Here is a 13,185-nt window from a genome sequence, read left to right as displayed (position 1 = left end):
TGACAATGCAATGTTTTGAGTTAAAACATCTTTATTTGGAAGCTTTTCCAAGCAAATATGGATCAATCTGACACTTCTTCTACCACTGCTATTACCAACCGTCCTTAACCCTCAAAGGTGAATAAATATGTTAAGAACAGGTTGAGTGGCAAATGAAAACAGACTGACAGCAGTGGGTGGCCTCAGTTGACCTAAATGAACTAAAAGGCATCATTAATCGATGGACGATGCCAGCGCTGTGATCTACCTTTACTGTCTCTGCTCGGCTGGAGCTGCACACCAAGAGGGGAGCCCGTCCTTTTTCAAACAATGGCAACAACAGTGAAACTGAACACCGGTGCACAAATGCCCATTGTGGGACTGGGAACATGGAAGGTGCGTTTATATATATATATATATATATTTTTTGCTATGTCGTCCTGACGTTACCTATCGAGGGATTAAGGTGGTGTGTAACTTAAGCTAGCTGCTGACTGGAGACATGTTACATAAATGAGTCGTTAAAACTAACTTTACTCGGCATACGTGGCGATATAAGCACTGTAAAGTCGGAAGTAATTGCGTTTTATTTTAGAAGTATCTGTGAGTTGACTTTTTTTTTTTTTCTCTCCCACTCAACCATAACTGATAGCAGCCGTAAGCATGGTCGTCGTGTGCAAATGTGCTGGGTAAAGTTACCTTGCAACGTTATTGACTGGGAGCTACTTTAATGTGTAATTATTCGCCTTTGAGCCACTGTAACCCACAAAAACCAACGATTACCCAAGTTTAAGTGTTGCGATACACGCCAACAATGATGCAACCTAATCCTTAAAGTGCTTGCTGTGGTTTCTATCAGCCGTCTTATAGCTCGAACAGCCAATTTCCTCTTATGTGTTGACATTAAGGGCAGTTCGAGGTTTTGTGTGCTAATATTAGCAACATTATCTATAATTATCTTGGAAGGCTGCTGTTTCCTGCTTTATAGTATGTGTGGTTTTCTTCCATAAAATATCAAAATGATGTGTGTAATTAATTAGTGTTGGCAATAAAGTAGACAGGCTTTGCTGTCCCCAAACTTGGTGCACTCTTTTTCAACACATGATGGGTACATGGTGTCCTCCCACCACCACCAAAGACATGCACATTGGGCAATGTGCACGTTGTTTCACGAGGTGCTGCACTGTGATTTCTGCTGAACAGTTTGGAACAAATGCAGAGGACACACCACCCCCAACGAGGGGTGATTAACCTTCTTTAAGACAGATAGTCAGGATGGTATAAGTGCAGAATACGTGACCCCAAAAGACAAAATTAAAGTGTGTCTTCTATAACTTGTCCAACCAAATAGTCCCATGAAGATAAAATCTGGAACATTCCCTTTTAGACAAAGAACAATGGTATTTTTAATGCACTGTACTGACGGCGTGTAAACTTTTGGACACTACAGTGACTAACAAACCGTCCCTTGTGTGTTAGTCTCCCCCTGGCAAGGTCACAGAGGCGGTGAAAGCAGCCATCTCTGCGGGTTACAGGCACATCGATGGCGCTTACGTCTACCAGAACGAGGCAGAGGTGGGAGAAGGTGTTCAGGCCATGATCAAGGACGGCGTGGTCAAGAGAGAGGATCTTTTCGTTGTGAGCAAGGTGACTTCTGGGTGCATAATGTTACATATTCGTGTCATTATTACTATTGTTTAATTGGAACTGCTGCATGTTTATTGACTTTATGTAAACTGTGTTTTAATAACTCTTTGACTTCCCTGTCCTTTAATTTCATAGCTGTGGTGCACTTTCCATGAGAAGTCCCTGGTGAGACAGGGCTGTGAGAAGACTCTCAGTGATCTTAAACTGGACTACCTAGACCTTTATCTAGTGCACTGGCCCATGGGTTTCAAGGTAGGCACACTATTGTCATGTCAAATGTACTTTGGCTATCTGCATTTTTATATGACGATTCATCTATGAGCGAGCCTCCATATGGTCAGTGTCACAGTAATGTTGTGTAAACCTGAAGGCTGTTAATCCCTTTGTCATGTTCCAGGCTGGAGGTGAGCTTTTTCCTTTGGACAGCGCAGGAGAGACGATCAATGATAATACTCACTTCCTGGAGACATGGGAGGTGAGTTAAACAGACAGACAAACTCGTTTCTATCAGACACAAGATTCAAACTTGCGTTAAAACTTGCTGGGAGTTTTTTTTTTTTAGCACAACTCTTAAGCTAGGGCAATGAAGAAATACCAAAAAATAGTGGTACATATGCATTCACAGAGGATCTAGTAATGGCAAATTGTGAGTTGGGAGCGAATTGTGTAATCTATCTGTCCTATTTTATGATAAGTTAATTGTTTTATGAGCAACATTTTTTGAGGAAGTCAGAAAGAGGCTTTAAAGTGCACTGAAAGCAGACAGCTTTAGGAGTAGTGCAAGCTTAACGATGTACAGTTTAGTAAAGGTGTTTTTTTTTATGGTCCATTTTCTAAGGGGATGGAAGAGCTGGTGGATGCTGGTTTGGTCAAAGCCATCGGTGTCTCCAACTTCAACAAGGAGCAGATTGAAGCCATTCTCAACAAGCCAGGCCTCAAGTACAAGCCTGCCAACAACCAGGTACATTAAGACATACCTAAAAACAAGTCGCCCTCCAGTGACATCACTCAGCACACAGTTGTAGAACAAAGAGATAACATTTCACCTGATAACCGTAGTGGCCAACTGCTGTTGAAACATATCCAGCATTCTTAGTTCCAGCATATTGCGAAAGGCTTCCAAGCAGCAAGAAAACAGATACATTTCAAGATTGCACTTTGTAAAGGGCAAGAGGCCGTAATGGCAGTATCTGTCTCCTCCTATCCGGTCTGAGAAATGAATGTCCTGTTAATTCGTAATGGGCCACAGCAGTTTCCCCTCAGGCCAGACCAATTAGCTGAGGTGACCTTATATTTTTGCTGTTTTTCAGAACCATTGTTCAACATCAACGTCTTGTTTTGTCTGGTCTTGTTATATATTCGATTACAGCACCATTTTCCTTCTGCCCTTTGTCACCACACAATCCAAACACAGAACAAAAGGAGTCTTGTATATTGAATATTAACAAATGTATCCCTTAAAATAAGTACGGCAGGCCCTATAGGCTTATGCCAAATGCAGTCATACAAATGTACTCCTGTGCCTCTCTTAAACGTAGAATACTTTTTAACTAACTACTAAGTCCTATATATACAGAAATAAGACATAATTGAAGCTCAGTTTAAAGCCACTGTAAAACCATTTATGTATGAAACTGAGATTTCAAAGGCTGGACAGTCTTGATGGCCTGAGTAAGGTGACATACATGTAGCTCACTCTGTATTTATTTCATTTGGTTTATGCGGCACTCCATGGTTTCTGCAGCACATCCCAAGAGCTTTCCGTTTGTCCCACTAGGTGGAGTGCCATCCGTACCTGACCCAGGAGAAGCTGATCAACTTCTGCCACTCTCAGGGCATCTCAGTGACTGCTTACAGCCCCCTGGGCTCCCCCGACAGACCCTGGTCAGTTAGCATGACACTCGCAGTGGTGACAAAATAACATGAGAGAGACTTATCTGTAAGTCCACACTGCTACAAAGTGGGTCATATTTGGTTGCGTGCCATCCAGTATTTGTCAACCCCATTCACCACAGTCATATCCCTGTGGTTAGTTTCAACTTGTGACTGTTGTTCCTCTTTGTCTTTGCAGTTTGTCTGTGTGGCCTATTTTGTCAGGATTTTGACATTATGTAACTGGCCTTTCATTGTCTGATATTGTTTTGTTTTTGACAGATACGTCTTTATTTCCTGTAGAGACTTTCCTTTGAAAAAACACATATAGCTACATCACTTGGAAGCATTATTTCATCCTTCGATTGTCAGCAAAATAACGCTGGATGACTTGCAGGGCCAAACCTGAAGACCCCTCACTGCTGGAGGACCCGAACATTAAAGCCATCGCTGAGAAGCACAAGAAGACTTCTGCTCAGGTGCAGCGCTCACGCTCGAGCAAATGAGAAATGAAACTGAACTAAAAGTTTAAAATAGCTATTGCACACACGCCAAAAAAAAAAACGCTTATTCAACTTTTTTCTTGCATCTTTGAGCTTATTCACAATCACAGTGTAGTACAAATGAGCACAAACACATGAGAGAAGAATGTGGTAGATTTAAATACCACTCACATGGATTTTACTCTTACTACACTTCAAAGTCATGACATTTTGATCACATTCACATGTTAATACCCGTTTTTCCTTCCCTGCCAGGTCCTGATCCGATTCCAGGTCCAGAGGAACGTGATCGTGATCCCCAAGTCGATCACACCTCAGCGCATTCAGGAGAATTTCCAGGTAATTGGCTGAGAAATAGTTGAGATATTTTCTAGGATTAGCCCTCAATCTGCTTCACTTTATTGTTTTTTGCTTTTGGCCCGTGCATGAAGACCGTTGTTTGTATCATTACAGGTGTTTGACTTTGAGCTGACTGAGGAGGAAATTAAGACTATTTTAGGATTTAACAGGAACTGGAGAGTCTGCCCCATGCAATGGTGAGATCGTACATCGTTGTGCTCTTTAATGATTTCTTTGTAACATTGTTAAGGAGATGTTTTGGTCAGGCAACCTTTTTTCTTTTTTTAAATATTCCATTTCTTTTTTTTTCTCCTCTCTGTAGGAGCACGAAGCACAAGGACTATCCCTTCAACGCTGAATGCTGAAATGGAAAAACAGGTTTACAGTGGGTGCTGGTGCTTACTTCTCTCCCCTTTTACACTGCTCGCTTTCCGGTTCTTTAGAGCAGTATGCAATACTAGTGTGGCCTTCTATCAGACTTTTATTTTCATGTTACATCTCAAGAGAAACACTGACTTCTTTTGTTACCCATGTACACACACTCCCAAGTACTTATTATACCCAATTTAAAATGCTAAATTTATACAAATTAAAGCCACTATGGGTATGAGTTTTGCATTAGTACAATTGAGTATTTGCGTCTTCTTCTTACATGGTAATTTTCAAGTTTGTTAGCTTGTTTTAACTTGTTTTTTTTTACTTTGCTTTCTTATTAAGAGTAAATTCTACTGCTTTACTTTGTGATCCGTGTTGCATCTACAGTTACTGACAAACCAAAATGTGTGCCATATTTAGTACAGAATAAATATTTTTAAAGAGAGTTACAGTTCTGAATTAGTTCTGAGCACAGAATTTACAAAAACATGGACATTTGTCAGTGTTTTATTTGTAGTTTTACACGTTTGAAGTATCAAATGTAAGAGAGGAAAAAAACGAGCTTGTGTAAATTCTTTTTGCCAAACTAAAAGGCAAAATCAGTATTTAAGTATTCTTTTCATAGCACAAATATCATCCATCCAAAGATGTATCAAACTTGAAAGCACTCCTTGTGTAACTGAACCTGTTTTTCCTTCCTATTTCAGTTTGTGAAGAGGTTTATTTGTACCACTTGCAGGTATTAGTCCCTATAGAGAATAAACATTTGACAGCCAAATTCAAAGGACCGTTATCTCTGTGTAATATAGAGCATATTACCTCGGCTGGTCATAAGATGACACTGGTACTTCCCATCATTACATGTGAGTCATATATGCCATTTTAAAATCATGTGTATTAACCCTGTTATGAAATAGTCGCTTTCACTTCCCGTGTGAGCTGTTTTTGTTGTGCACTACAATAAAGTCCTGTGGGATAAAATAAAACAAGTTGGTGTAAGTTTACTACAGTCAGACCAGTGCAAAGAGTATACCTCTTAGTGACCACTAGGGGGCAGAAAAGCTAGAGATGAGACTGGCTCTCAAAGATATCAGGTATGTACCATTGACAGTACGCGCGCGCACACACACACACACACCTCTAAGTGTATAGCCACAATTGAATCTAGTTACAGAAATAAAATGCAGTATTGATTATTCTACTAGTTAGTGTTTAAAAGTAAGGTCTGGACACATTACGAGTGACTGAAGTCTACATTTGGTTTCATGTGGCACTGGTGTTCTACCATAGGAGCCTTATTTAGCAGGCTTCAGTTGAATATTCTTGAAGATGGGAGGTTGAGGCTGCCAAAAAAGACAAACAATCTTAGTTGTGATTCAGGTCTTGAGCTAATGTGATGCATTCTGGGAAGGCAGGAGGACCAAGTTAACATAAAGAAAAGTGTCACAACAGAGTTCAAAATGTCAATATTGTATCAAGTGAAATGGTTATCACAGACTGTAGATAGAATAGTCATTCACATAACAGGCAGAGTTTATTTATATAGCACATTTCAGACAGGCAAATTCAATTTGAATCTATTAAAAACCTGAACAAATACACTATGAGGGTAAACAAGTTTAAACATATCAATGGAGAAGTAAAGAAATCAACATTACAAACACTGTAAATATATGATTAGTATGATGAGTATGATGATGATTAGTAGATAGTATGATTTTGAGTCATCTTGACATATTTCTGCATTTTTCTGAACTGGTGCATGTGTTTACGAGAATGTAGCTTATATAACGGGACCCAAATTTATAGTGTAAGAAAAAGGGTATAAGATTACTTAAACAGTAACCTTGTGCACCTCTGTAAGCTTACTTTGCCATAATGATCAGCCTCCTCAAGTAGCTACATAACATTTATAGTGATCACTTTCAGCTTCTGCAACCCACAGATTATTTAGCTTACACCCCTTCAGGTATTGCAGCACACAATTATTTTAAATAAAGTCAACATACAAACACTATATCCTAATAAAACAGAATGTGTAAATTCTACTTAAATTCTGTGTTCAATACATCCAATGGATTAATTCTTTTAGTAGCTAACGTTATACAAAAATGGTCCAGTACAAGATTAGTAAGTACAAATAATTATTCAGGCTCTGTCTTGATAAGCACAGTTGGCAGGGAGCATATGATCTGATGAGTTAGTATTCTGTATTCAGGGGGAAGTCTTTGTGTTTTGAAGCCCTGTAGAGAAAAGAAGAGGAACATATTTTACTTTAATCGTAATAGGCCCAGTTACCTGGGGATGTATTCATAAAGCCTAGAATAAAACGTTGCTCCTAATGACAAAATTCTAAGAAAATTATTAGAATTATAATGTTTCATGAGAAATTCCCCATAAATCAAGACTAGATCCTGGTAAAGCGAGTTATTCACAAAGCATCTTAGCCCTTCAGGGCAGGGAGGACCTCTTAAGAGGCTTAAGAGTTTCTTAAGCAGAGGAGAAATTCTACAACGCTAAATGAGAGTGAGTTATTGAAACCAGATATTAGAGTCAAAATAAAAAGTGATCCCAATAATAAAATATTTGGACACTGGAAAAATGCAGCAGTGATGACTCGGGTCTGTCGCAACCTTCCATCAGCAGTAGTCACTGAAATTAATTAAAGCTGAGCCATTTTCCCCAGTTAATATCAAATACATTAAGTACTAAAATGAGACATAAAGAATAAATAGACAAGAAGATGACTCGGCCCTGTTTGAAGTTAACAGAAACAGTAGAAATGTGCTTCAGATAAACCAAGAGAGTACTTTTTACTTGTATACTTTGAGTACATTTCAGAGCCTGTACTGTTTTACATAATGTTTGTGAATACAGCCCATAGTCTACCATACAAGCATTCGTTTAGTTATCCTTATCTTTTTCTCTTTTTCCCTTTTTCCCATCGTCGTCCTGTCTACTCACCATGGCATGGGGAATCCTCTCCAATTATGGTTCAAGCTCAGCATGGTCTTCATGTCGTCTTCGCTCAACTCAAAGTCAAACAACTAAAAGAGAAAGAACAGATAAAGTCAGCTCTCAAGAAGCTTCAGTAGTATGCATAAATGGAATCCAACAAGTAAAGTGCACACACAAAAATAACTAACAACAACGCATTGGAAGGGTAAAGAACATAATCAGAATTTTTGCCAAATGCCGAAACCTAAATTAAATACGTTTTAAGATTGGTAGACCTGGAAATTTTCCTTGATTCGATGGGGCGTTGCTGACTTGGGAACGACGATCACATTCCTCTGGACATGGAACCTGATGAGGACCTAGTGATAAAACTTTATATGAGCAAAGCATTGTTCAGGTATCTTCTTGAGCATCTCTGCATGACTACACAACACTGTACTGTTCAATTTCCAATGTATAAAGTTTCATAACAAACCCTTTCTTCCACCATGTGACAGCATTGACTTTGTCTTCGCTGACTTTTGTTATTTAACTCTGGAAATGAAGCGCTAAGTGAACAAAATGGTTATGTCCAGTTCCAGTCATGAGTGTGCACCCTATGACCACATACAGATATCACTCATCATTCACTTTGTGCTGTACACTATCTGGTATGTGACCTTAAGTACCCAATATGAGGCATCTTGTATAAAAGCTTCAAACTGCACACAGTGTGTGCTCATTTTATATATTTAAATTATATATATTCATTACTTATGTGAATGAAATACAATGATCATAATGAGTGTTTCCTTACCAAACTTAGCTTTGCAGTCTAAAATAAACATCATCCAAAAAGCTTTATTTATTATGTATTTATATATCCTGATTTTTCCAAGAAAAATAAAATAAAAGATGCACATTAGGTAGACATTTCTTTCTTACCTGTGCTGAGGTCTTGTTGTACTTGTTAGCAATGGCCTTGATCTTAGGTTCCTCCAGCAAGGACGGTTCATCAGATGAAGCCCTTTTGTAAAAAGGATATAGAAAAGAATGGATGACGGTTAATACTTTTAATAAAGCTGCAACACTGTCTGTGAGTGCTGTGTACAATAGGGGACGCTGCCTCTCACCAGGGTCTGTCGGGGGAGCCCAGGGGGCTGTAAGCTGTCACTGAGATGCCCTTTGAGTGGCAGTAGTTGATCAGCTTCTCCTGGGTCAGGTACGGATGGCACTCAATCTGGAGGAACAGCCAATCGCTTTAGCTTTTATGTTCTTCCTTCTAAATACTGTGATATTGTGGAATCACAGTCTTGTTTTGTACCTGGTTGTTGGCAGGCTTGTACTTGAGGCCTGGCTTGTTGAGTACGGCTTCAATCTGGTCTTTGTTGAAGTTGGAGATGCCGATAGCTTTGACCAGCCCCGCATCCACCAGCTCTTCCATAGCCTTTAAGACACGTTACGCATTACTGTTTATGCATCTTGTTTTGCAGCCTATTTTACATGCTCATAATTGATTTAAGCCCACAGCATGTCAGTAGCAATATCAGTATGTCAGGCTTTTCTTTACACATGTAAGTCACTCAAATTACCTCCCAAGTGTCCAAGAGGTTGCTGCCATCAGAAATTAACTGGCTGTTGTCATCTAAAGGAAAAAGCTCATCCCCTGGCTGCAGTGGAAAAATTACAAACGTTAAAATCAAAACTTAAAGACTTATTAGTGTCCACAATATAAGTAGTTTTGCCAACCTAGTAGAAGTAGAAATTGTAGAGGAAATTTTAAGCAAAACCTTAATTTAGAAACATCTAACTGTTGCATAATTATCTGATGCCAAGTTTGACAGACAGATGAAAAAGGCTAAAGGGTGAGCTTGACCAGAGTCCTTCATACTGGTAGTTCTACCAACAGACAGTGGTATCCAAACCTTGGCTCCCATAGGGAAATGCATGAGGTAAAGGTCAAGGTAGTCCAGTTTTAGGTCACTGAGCGTCTTCTCGCACGCTCCCCTCACCAGAGATGGAATGTGGAAGGTGCACCATAACTGTGAAATACAATCAGATTTTGTTAAACATACTGTTAGTGTATGCCGTTTATGTGGGTGTGACCAGTGTTGAGTGGGGCATGCTGGGAGTCTGGTGGTGAAACTGTAGTAGTAGTTTGTCAAATGATACACAATGCAACAAAGCTGCATGTGTGCTAATTGTAAATAGTAAAGAGCTATGAAGCATTACAAGATGGAGGGGAACAACCCAACCCAGTTATTACATTATGTTATTATTACATGATATAATAAGGAGGTCACATGGAAGAGCATAAATTGGTGTGATTTGGTTGTGGTAATAGTTCCGAAATACAGTAAGGAATTGTTTTTCCCACTTTCCCAGTCAGAAAATGTATTTGGTGTAGTCCGATGGGCTACCTTGGCGCAAATGTCTAGTGTCTATGGGGTCAAATGCTCTAAAAGGTGGCCCATGTGGATTTATTAAACAACTTTGGCTGTTTACCATACCTTACTGACAATGAATAGTTCCTCCCTCTTTACTACTCCTTGGTCAATCATGGCACGAATTCCCGCCCCAACTTCTTCTTCATTCTGGTACACGTATGCGCCGTCAATATGCCTATAGCCAGCACTTATTGCCACTTTAACAGCCTCAGTGACCTTTCCTTGGTCTGCCTGTAGAGGTAGGGTGATACAAAAACAAGGAAATTACAGATACAGATAGGTATCTCAATAACGTGAGTGAAATATGTGTCAGTGGCAGCCATGGCTGTGATTGTGTGCTGTTCTAGCCCCATGAGTGAATGGCTATGTTCTGTTATATGAATATGAATGGTAAAAGATGAATGCAAAGGGCATGTTGCCATTGCCGGTATCACTGTTCAGGCAGAGGTCAGTGTGGAGTAAAAAGTTTAAAGGTGGGCTAGTGTTTACTCTCCTGGAAGAGATAATGTTGAGGTCAGTTTGTGAAATTAACTAGTTTATTGGACTTTAATAGAACTACTTAAATAAAAGATGTCTCTATTTTTGAACCTAGTTTGTGGGTACAGTGGATTAAAGTGGCAAGGCAGTGGATTCATAACATAAAAAAAACAGACAATACAGATAATACAGACCATAGAACCCCTCAAATGTAATATAGGTACTTAGAGAAAAGGAGTGGGACCAAGTCCATGCACCCATGCATTTTCTAAAGCTCATCTGTTTTAGGTAGAAAACATTCAGCCTTACCCTCCACGTTCCCAGACCCACAATAGGCATCTTTGCTCCATTGTTGAGTGTAACTGAAGGTATCATGTTGGATCTTCTGTCGGCGTTCTAGCAGGATCAGTCAACAGGCAGCTGTTTGTGCAGGCAGACTGTAAGTACACCGAGGGAAGAGGCAGCCCCTTACAGCCAGGGAGAGAGGTGGGGTTAATCAGCAGAAAACAGTGTGTCTGGGATTGATTAGTCACGTCTGCCCTGCACATCAAGAACGCATGAACATGGAGGCTAGAGCTGGGCTGCAGAGGGAAGAATGAATCGGCACAAACAGTGTTATTAATGTTTGTGTAGTATTATGGCTGCCTTTAGTAACCGTATTCTGAAGAGTTGAAAACGAGGTTAAAGACAATGAGTGGTTGTTTGGGTCTGCTGTCTTGTGTCACAAGGACATCAGAACAAATTAACGCAGATTTATTATGATCATTAATCCTGCATGTTATATATTTACAACTGCCTTCTGTCAGTTGTAAATATATAACATGCAGCGGATTAATATCATAAGATAAACTGCGTAATTTCGTTCTGCCATTTTTATAACATCACGTTGCTATTTGTCATTTTTGAAAGACAATTATAACATATTTTTCAACTTGCATATAAGATTAATTGCATAAAAAACACACCCTTGTTCAGTTCATACACTCAGTGGGTTTGGCTTGCGTACAACTGTACTGGTCTTGGGTAGACCAAGTAAGGCTAATGGGCAGCTTACCTGTTTGGCTAAAAGTTTTAAATAATGATTGTTGTGTAATTGATATTAATCAAATTACGATGATGTTTGGACTTCTTCTTTACTTATACTCACAGTTACATCACAGTTTGAACAGTTACAGAGCACTAGTGTTTTGGTTATTGTAAAACCACAAAAATTAAAAACAAGAAATAAACAACATTGATGTGGGGCCCTGAGTGCTCTCAAATACAGAAAACGCTAGTTGCATGTGTTTTCTTCAGGTTGGCAGGTGGTGGCTCTCAGGCTTCCAACCAGTATGTTGGCCAATAGTGTGACGGTAATCCACTTGTTGCACAGAGGCCCACTTGCTCAGTGTTACATGCCCCTAGGATACTTGTTTCTAATCTGTATATTTCTTTGATAACATTGAAGGTATTTACAACTACAATAAGGATCCTAAATCCTTAGTTGATTATCATTTTAGAGTTTAACAGTCAGAGAACAAAGCTCAAGACAGCGGCAACATATACAGGTGCAAGATGGCGGGGTTGCCGTTCTAGGTTCTTGTTTTTGATGTAAAAATCGTGACAACTGGTGCTCTTGCAGGTTTATGCCACTTCATCTGCCGCCAGAACTCCAGTCGTTACTGACCAGTCATTCAGTGTGTTGTCCAAGTGTATTTACTCGGTCGTAGGTTTTGTGCCTCAAAGACTTGGAGTTTGTGACTCCACCTTTTTCTAGCTGAGCCCACGGGCCACTTCAAAATCAGGAGAAGAATACATAGGGGGCATTACAGGAAAACTCTAATGTGACAATAACCAACAATGCTTGCGCCATGTAGCACTTGGGACTTGCCTAAAAATTAAAGCTGTTCATAGGCCTTTTAAAGAAAACAGCTCATATATGGACCTTTGACTCATATACTTAATACTATATACTGCATGTGACAATGTGATGACGTATTCATGCCCATACACGAACGGAGCGACATTTCATTTGTGGTATTTGCAAGATGATTTCTGACTTCCTCATACCAGGACTGTTCAAGGACGGAAAAAGAGGGGCAGAAAGTGTGACTCAGCAGAGTGAGGAAGTAAGCACAGGTGCTGCGAGCTGTCCAGGGCAGAGCAGAACATTGCTACACTTAGCTACCACTTGGTTAGTAATAGTTGGCATGTTAGCGTTAGCCTCCTGGCATCGTTTTGCTTCTTTTAGTCTGGCTGGGGGGGCAGCTTTCTGAGCTGAAGTAGGTAATTACAGTATTATTTGGCGCTCTCTTTTCTTTTTGCTGGCATTCCGATTTATGCAAATCCTGAATTAGCAAGCACTTCACTGCCATCATAAGCCAGTACTTGAGTTTAGATCATTAGATTCTCAGCTCAATGCTGGGCTGGCCAATTTTTTTACAATTTACCATACCAACGAGAGGAAGTTTTCAGACTACAAATAGAACTTTTTCAGGCCCACGTGAAAGTGTAATGCACAGTTGCCATTCACATTTTTCAGCAGCTGTTGCGTCATGCAAAATTTAATTCTTATGCATCTTTTTTTGAGTTTGTGGCTGGAACTGTATATTTCGATTTCTCATGTTTGA

The 13,185-nt window shown here is 39.7% G+C and overlaps 2 protein-coding genes across 2 annotated transcripts; one reads left to right on the top strand and one right to left on the bottom strand.

The window, feature by feature from the left end:
* Positions 1-212: 212 nt before the first annotated feature.
* On the top strand, positions 213-5,704 carry LOC118337377 (aldo-keto reductase family 1 member B1-like). The gene is made up of 10 exons (XM_035674363.1): positions 213-375; positions 1,459-1,626; positions 1,762-1,878; positions 2,024-2,101; positions 2,465-2,587; positions 3,404-3,510; positions 3,896-3,977; positions 4,257-4,340; positions 4,455-4,537; positions 4,663-5,704. Exons 1-10 carry the CDS (start codon positions 310-312, stop codon positions 4,703-4,705), a joined length of 951 nt encoding a protein of 316 aa, XP_035530256.1. The 5' UTR covers positions 213-309; the 3' UTR covers positions 4,706-5,704.
* A 543-nt stretch (positions 5,705-6,247) lies between these two features.
* On the bottom strand, positions 6,248-11,053 carry LOC118338829 (aldo-keto reductase family 1 member B1-like). The gene is made up of 10 exons (XM_035676174.1): positions 10,886-11,053; positions 10,163-10,330; positions 9,578-9,694; positions 9,245-9,322; positions 8,977-9,099; positions 8,786-8,892; positions 8,598-8,679; positions 7,949-8,032; positions 7,680-7,762; positions 6,248-6,958 (listed from the first exon to the last, which is right to left on the bottom strand). The coding sequence occupies exons 1-10, from the start codon at positions 10,949-10,951 to the stop codon at positions 6,916-6,918; spliced, it is 951 nt and encodes a 316-aa protein (XP_035532067.1). The 5' UTR covers positions 10,952-11,053; the 3' UTR covers positions 6,248-6,915.
* Between the last annotated feature and the right edge of the window lie 2,132 nt (positions 11,054-13,185).

Source organism: Morone saxatilis, unplaced genomic scaffold (genome assembly GCF_004916995.1).
Source record: "Morone saxatilis isolate NCDOM2014 unplaced genomic scaffold, NCSU_SB_2.0 Contig10, whole genome shotgun sequence".
Taxonomy (NCBI): domain Eukaryota; kingdom Metazoa; phylum Chordata; class Actinopteri; family Moronidae; genus Morone; species Morone saxatilis.
This window is presented reverse-complemented; position numbering and strand designations above follow the sequence as displayed.

Coding starts and splice junctions, on each gene's coding strand:
- LOC118337377 (XM_035674363.1), top strand. CDS start 310: ATGGCAACAACAGTGAAACTGAACACCGGTGCACAAATGCCCATTGTG. Junction 1,627..1,761: donor ATCTTTTCGTTGTGAGCAAG/GTGACTTCTGGG, acceptor TTAATTTCATAG/CTGTGGTGCACTTTCCATGA. Junction 2,588..3,403: donor ACAAGCCTGCCAACAACCAG/GTACATTAAGAC, acceptor TTGTCCCACTAG/GTGGAGTGCCATCCGTACCT.
- LOC118338829 (XM_035676174.1), bottom strand. CDS start 10,951: ATGATACCTTCAGTTACACTCAACAATGGAGCAAAGATGCCTATTGTG. Junction 10,331..10,885: donor TGGGTCTGGGAACGTGGAGG/GTAAGGCTGAAT, acceptor CTACCTCTACAG/GCAGACCAAGGAAAGGTCAC. Junction 8,680..8,785: donor GGCTCCCCCGACAGACCCTG/GTGAGAGGCAGC, acceptor TTTTTACAAAAG/GGCTTCATCTGATGAACCGT.